The sequence below is a fragment of the Scylla paramamosain genome, chromosome 32 (assembly GCF_035594125.1).
Source record: "Scylla paramamosain isolate STU-SP2022 chromosome 32, ASM3559412v1, whole genome shotgun sequence".
NCBI lineage: Eukaryota > Metazoa > Arthropoda > Malacostraca > Decapoda > Portunidae > Scylla > Scylla paramamosain.
Window position 1 is genome coordinate 2226255 of NC_087182.1, and position 5000 is coordinate 2231254.

Sequence of the window (5000 nt, forward strand, 5' to 3'; positions counted from 1 at the left end):
CCGGCGGTCCTCCTCCCACGGGCGGCACCACAAGGCGTGCCCGGAGCTGATGGCGGAGTCCAAGGTGATGCTCAGGAAGAACCAGACTTGGCTCAGCCTGGAGGACTTGGCTCCCCCGAGGCCCGAGGTGGAGGTGCCGCCCCCCGGGGCCCTGGGCATGGATGGCCGCTCCGGCAAGATCCTGGACACCATCCCAGACACCAGCCCCGCCACCCTCAGGCTGGCCGCCCCTGATTCCCCTACCCTGCTCGCCCCCCTGCACCAGAGACAACACCCCCGGCGTCGCCGTGTGTCGCCTCGCCCTTCTTACACAAGGACGCCGCCGCCAGCCCGCCGTCCTCATACCTGCTGGAGTCCTCGGGCACGCTGACCCCTGCCTCAGACACAACGCTGAGCCGCGGTCCGTCCGTGGAGTTGCTGGCCACGTCTCCTCCTTCAGGCAGCGACGCCTCCCGGTACAAATCCTCGCCGTCCTTCACCATGTGCCGCAGGGACTCTGTGGACAGCCTTTTCATATCCACGGTGGCCGGCGCCGCCTCCCCGCCGGAGTGCGAGGAGGTGGTGGCGCCGCCCTCCGTGGCGCGCCTCAGCCCCTTCAAGCGGCAGCTGTTCGCCTCCCTCCTCACCCGCCAGTCCGCCCTCGTGTCCCGCGTCACCAACCACTCGCGGCGCCTCGTGCATATGGTGGACACCGTGACACAGTTCACCGCCCACAGGAACACGCCCGGCACTCATGACCCGCCACGCCCCAGCGAAGTCCACGTCACGCCAGGACCCACTACGGTGACTGAGGCGGAGGGAGAAGACCTCGTGGCGTGGAACGCCGCCGTGCTGGATATCCAGGGGCGCAGGGCGGGCGGGCGGCAGGAGTCCATGTGTGACTCGGGCGTGGGCTGCGACACGGACGATGACGTAGCTTCCTCCTTGTCTCGCTCCTCCACCTACACCGTCAGTGACGACGGCGAGGACCTCATCGACGAAGGTAAGCCGTCATGCGCCTCCTTCACCCCGTTAGCATTATTGGGGATGGGTCAGGTAGACAGTCCCGCCAGGCCGCCGAGGAGCAGGGCGGCGCCGCAGCCTTGTATAGAGGGAGAGTTGGTTGGCCTGGCGGTAGTGTGATACTTGGGATGCGCAGCGCAGTGGTGTGTGTGTGTTTTTTGCTCTTCCTTCCTGGTGCCAATCTCGCCTCATCGCCAATCTGTGCTGGCCGCGGTCCTGCATTAATGCTCGCCGTCTTGCCTGTCTCGCCTGGCTTCCTCCTGCTCTTCTTGGCATCACTGCATTTTTCACATTCACTATAACTCTCTTAGTACTGAACACCTGCATTATACGTATGTGTGGAGAGAGAGAGAGAGAAAAAAAAAAGAGAAGAAAGACATGGGGAAGAAATAAGGAATAAGGAAGAAAAGTAATGAGAAAAACAAGTTGGGAAGGGGAGGGAAAGGGGAAGAGGGAAGAAGATGGAAGGAAAATGGAGGGAATATGTAAGGGGAGCGTACGGAAGATGGGAAGGAGGTCACTATGTTCTCATTCTCTCTTCCCTGCTTCCAACCTTTCACTGGCTAATGGAAGAATGGGGGGAAGGGAAGGGGGTGAAAGGGTTAGGTTATTCGTCTCTTATCTGCGGTTAAAGCCCTAAATTCTCACCTCCTCCTCCTCCTCCTCCTCCTCCTCCTCCTCCTCCTCCTCCTCCTCGATATTCTGTCCTTATATCGTCTCTTACAAGCCTCTCTCTTCGTTCTTTTCTTCTATCCTTCTTTTCTTCTTTCTTCCCTTCCTTCCTTCCTTTCCTCGTTCTCTCCTTCATTCCTTCCTCCATTTTTGTCCACTTATTCTGGTTCTTTATATTCTGCAAGAGGTTTGCTTTTGGGCTTTTTACTCCTCCTCCTCTTCCTCCTCTTCCTCCTCCTCCTTCTCCTTCTCCTTCTCCTCCTCCTCCTCCTCCTCCTCCTCCTCCTCCTCCTCCTCCTCCTCCTCCTCCTCCTCCTCCTCCTCCTCCTCCTCCTCCGTTCTTATCTACTTCCCCAGTAACCGATAAGAAAAGGTACAGAATACATTTTCTTTTTCTTTTTTCTTCATTCGTGTGTCAAATTGAAAAGTACGAGTACTTGGTAGATTCAGATTTCTGGAGATAAGGCAAAACTCCCAGATTTCCGGAGAAGCTGAGTGCAAAAAACTCTAAGTCCACAAATTTCTGGAGAAATCGTTCCAGAAATATATATATATATATATATATATATATATATATATATATATATATATATATATATATATATATATATATATATATATATATATATATTTATTTATTTATTTATTTATTTATTTATTTATTTATTTATTTATTTATTTATGAAGAGAAAAGGAAATAGAAAAATTCAAGTCAAGTTTTCAAAAGGTAGAGAAAATATGAGCAGTAAAATGATAGAAGCTAGAGAAAATTCATGTATTTGTGTCAGTAACTAAAATAAATAAATAAATTGAATCGATAAGTAAATAAAAATGAAAAACTCGAGTCACAGATTTTTTTAAACAGTAAAATATGAACAAAACTTGACATAAATCAAAATAAAAAAAATAAATAAGATAAACAAATACAAATAAAAAAAATATTAAACTGACAAACCCATGAAGAAAAATCAAGAAAAAATAAATAAAACAAAAAAATCCAAAATTCGTACCCAATGACGCTTTTCCTCCGTCCTTTGTTTTTTGAAGGCTCTCGCTCCTCATTGGTCGATTCACGCGTGACGTCATTTCCTTCGCGTCCCCCGATTGGCTCGTGGATCTTTGCGCTGTTGACGTCACTGGCAGCTCGTCTTTTTATTGGTTGGCTCATTAACATGGGTTCTGATCTTATTAATGATAATTCGACACCAGAAGTGTAATATTTTGACGGTTATAGGAGAGGAGGAGGAGGGGGAGGAAGAGATGGGAAGGAGGAGGAGGAGGAAGAGATGGGAAGGAGGGGAAGGGAGAAGAAATAGGAAGGAGATAAAAGAGAGATGGTGGAGGAGGTGGAAGAAAATGATGCATAAGTGGAAGAAAATTGGGAATATGGAGACGAGAGAGAGAGAGAGAGAGAGAGAGAGAGAGAGAGAGAGAGAGAGAGAGAGAGAGAGAGAGAGAGAAATCTTGTCTAAAAGCATATTGCATTTTCATGATGATTCTCTCTCTCTCTCTCTCTCTCTCTCTCTCTCTCTCTCTCTCTCTCTCTCTCTCTCTCTCTCTCTCTCTCTCTCTCACCTCAATATCTTTTTTTCTATCTTCTTTATCTTTCTATCTCATCTGACCTAACCTTAAAAAAAATAGGTACCTGTAGTTCTTACCTGCCACTTATCTGCACCTTGCCTCGCCACACGATGACACCACCAACCTTTGTCCTGAGACCTTCCTGACGGGGACATGAATAGGACATGAGTATTCTGTGGGCGTCATGAGAGAGAGAGAGAGAGAGAGAGAGAGAGAGAGAGAGAGAGAGAGGCTGTATATACCCTGTCTGGTTGGTTGGTCACAAGGAACACAAAGGGACACAAAGGAAGGACATTGTGTAGGAGATGTCTCGGTTCTTTTGCGTGGCTGTTACTGAAGAAGAACAACAACAACAGCATCAAAAGGAGGAGGAGGAGGAGGGAGAGAGGTAAAGGAAGAAAGTATAGGATAATGGGAAGGGGGATAATGACAAATGAGGAGGAGGAGGAGGACGAGGAGGACGAGGAGAAGAAGGAAGAAAGTAACAATAAGAACAGGTATAAGATAGAGATGACGATGAAGAAGAAGAGGAGGAAGAGAAGAAGAAGGACAAGGTAGGGAAGTAAAGCAGGAAGAAACAGAAAACGAGAAGATAAATAAGAAAGAACGTTCAAGAATTTAGAAAAGAAGGAAAATAATGTAGATAACGATGAAGAAGAAGAGGAAGAGGAGAAGGAAGAGAGAGGAGGCCTTGAGAGGAACCACCTGACGGAGTTATTGATAAGTATGTGTCCTTAATGCCCTTTTTGCCTCTTCCTTCAGTGTGAGCAGCAAGAGAAAGAGAGAGAGAGAGAGAGAGAGAGAGAGAGAGAGAGAGAGAGAGAGAGAGAGAGAGAGAGAGAGAGAGAGAGAGAGAGAGAGAGACCTGGGCATATATGGATGGACAAATGTAGATGGTAAACAAAGAAGAGGAGGAAGATGATAAAGAGACGAGGAGGAAGGTGATAAATGAGGGACGAGGAGGAAGAAGGAAAAGAAATGGAGGAGGAGGGAGAAGAATTAGAAGGAAATGAAGAAAAATGGATAAGTAGGATGAGAAAGAAGAAAAAGGAACAGAAGAGGAGGAGTAAGAGAAAAAGAAAAAGAAGAAGAAGAAGAGAAGGAGGAGGAGGATAAGAATAGAGTGAAAGGAAGACAATGTGAATGAAGTGGATGTATAAACCGGATGGACACACACACACACACACACACACACACACACACACACACACACACACACACACACACACACACACGTCAGCAAGCCCTCGTCATTAATTTCCTTCGCCTTCGTCCGTATCCTGCTTGCTGAAGAGGAGGAGGAGGAGGAGGAGGAGGAAGAAGAAGAAGAAGAAGAAGAAGAAGAAGAAGAAGAAGAAGAAGAAGAAGAATCAACCATGACATGAAGCAAATAGAAAACACCATTCCTTCTCTCCTCCTTACCTCTCTCTCTCTCTCTCTCTCTCTCTCTCTCTCTCTCTCTCTCTCTCTCTCTCTCTCTCTCTCTCTCTCTCTCTCTCTCTCTCTCTCTCTCTCTCTCTCTCTCCACACACACACTTATCCTTTCCTACCTTCCTTACCCTCCTTTCCTCTTACCTGTTTGCTTTTTCCTCCTCCTCCTCCTCCTCCTCCTCCTCCTCCTCCTCCTCCTCCTCCTCTCCAGCCTCTAGGAAAACTTTTCAGCATTTATTTATTTTTTTCTTGGCGTCTGTGTGTCAGGTTTAGCCGAGTCATACATACATACATTCACACATACATACATAAAT

The 5000-nt window shown here is 47.6% G+C and overlaps 1 protein-coding gene across 11 annotated transcripts in view; it reads left to right on the forward strand.

Moving 5' to 3' along the window:
• LOC135089017 (trafficking kinesin-binding protein milt-like) overlaps nt 1-5000 on the forward strand; it is a 188756-nt gene that overhangs the window by 148242 nt on the left and 35514 nt on the right. Inside the window, exon 2 of one of the 11 annotated variants that reach the window (XM_063984159.1) lies at nt 1-982. This exon is cut by the window's left edge and continues 372 nt beyond it. The exons of the other annotated variants lie outside the window; for them this stretch is intronic. Within the exon in view, the coding sequence (XP_063840229.1) occupies nt 481-982 (502 nt within the window). The 5' untranslated portion in view covers nt 1-480. The remainder of the gene's footprint in view (nt 983-5000) is intronic. 11 annotated transcript variants of the gene reach the window in all.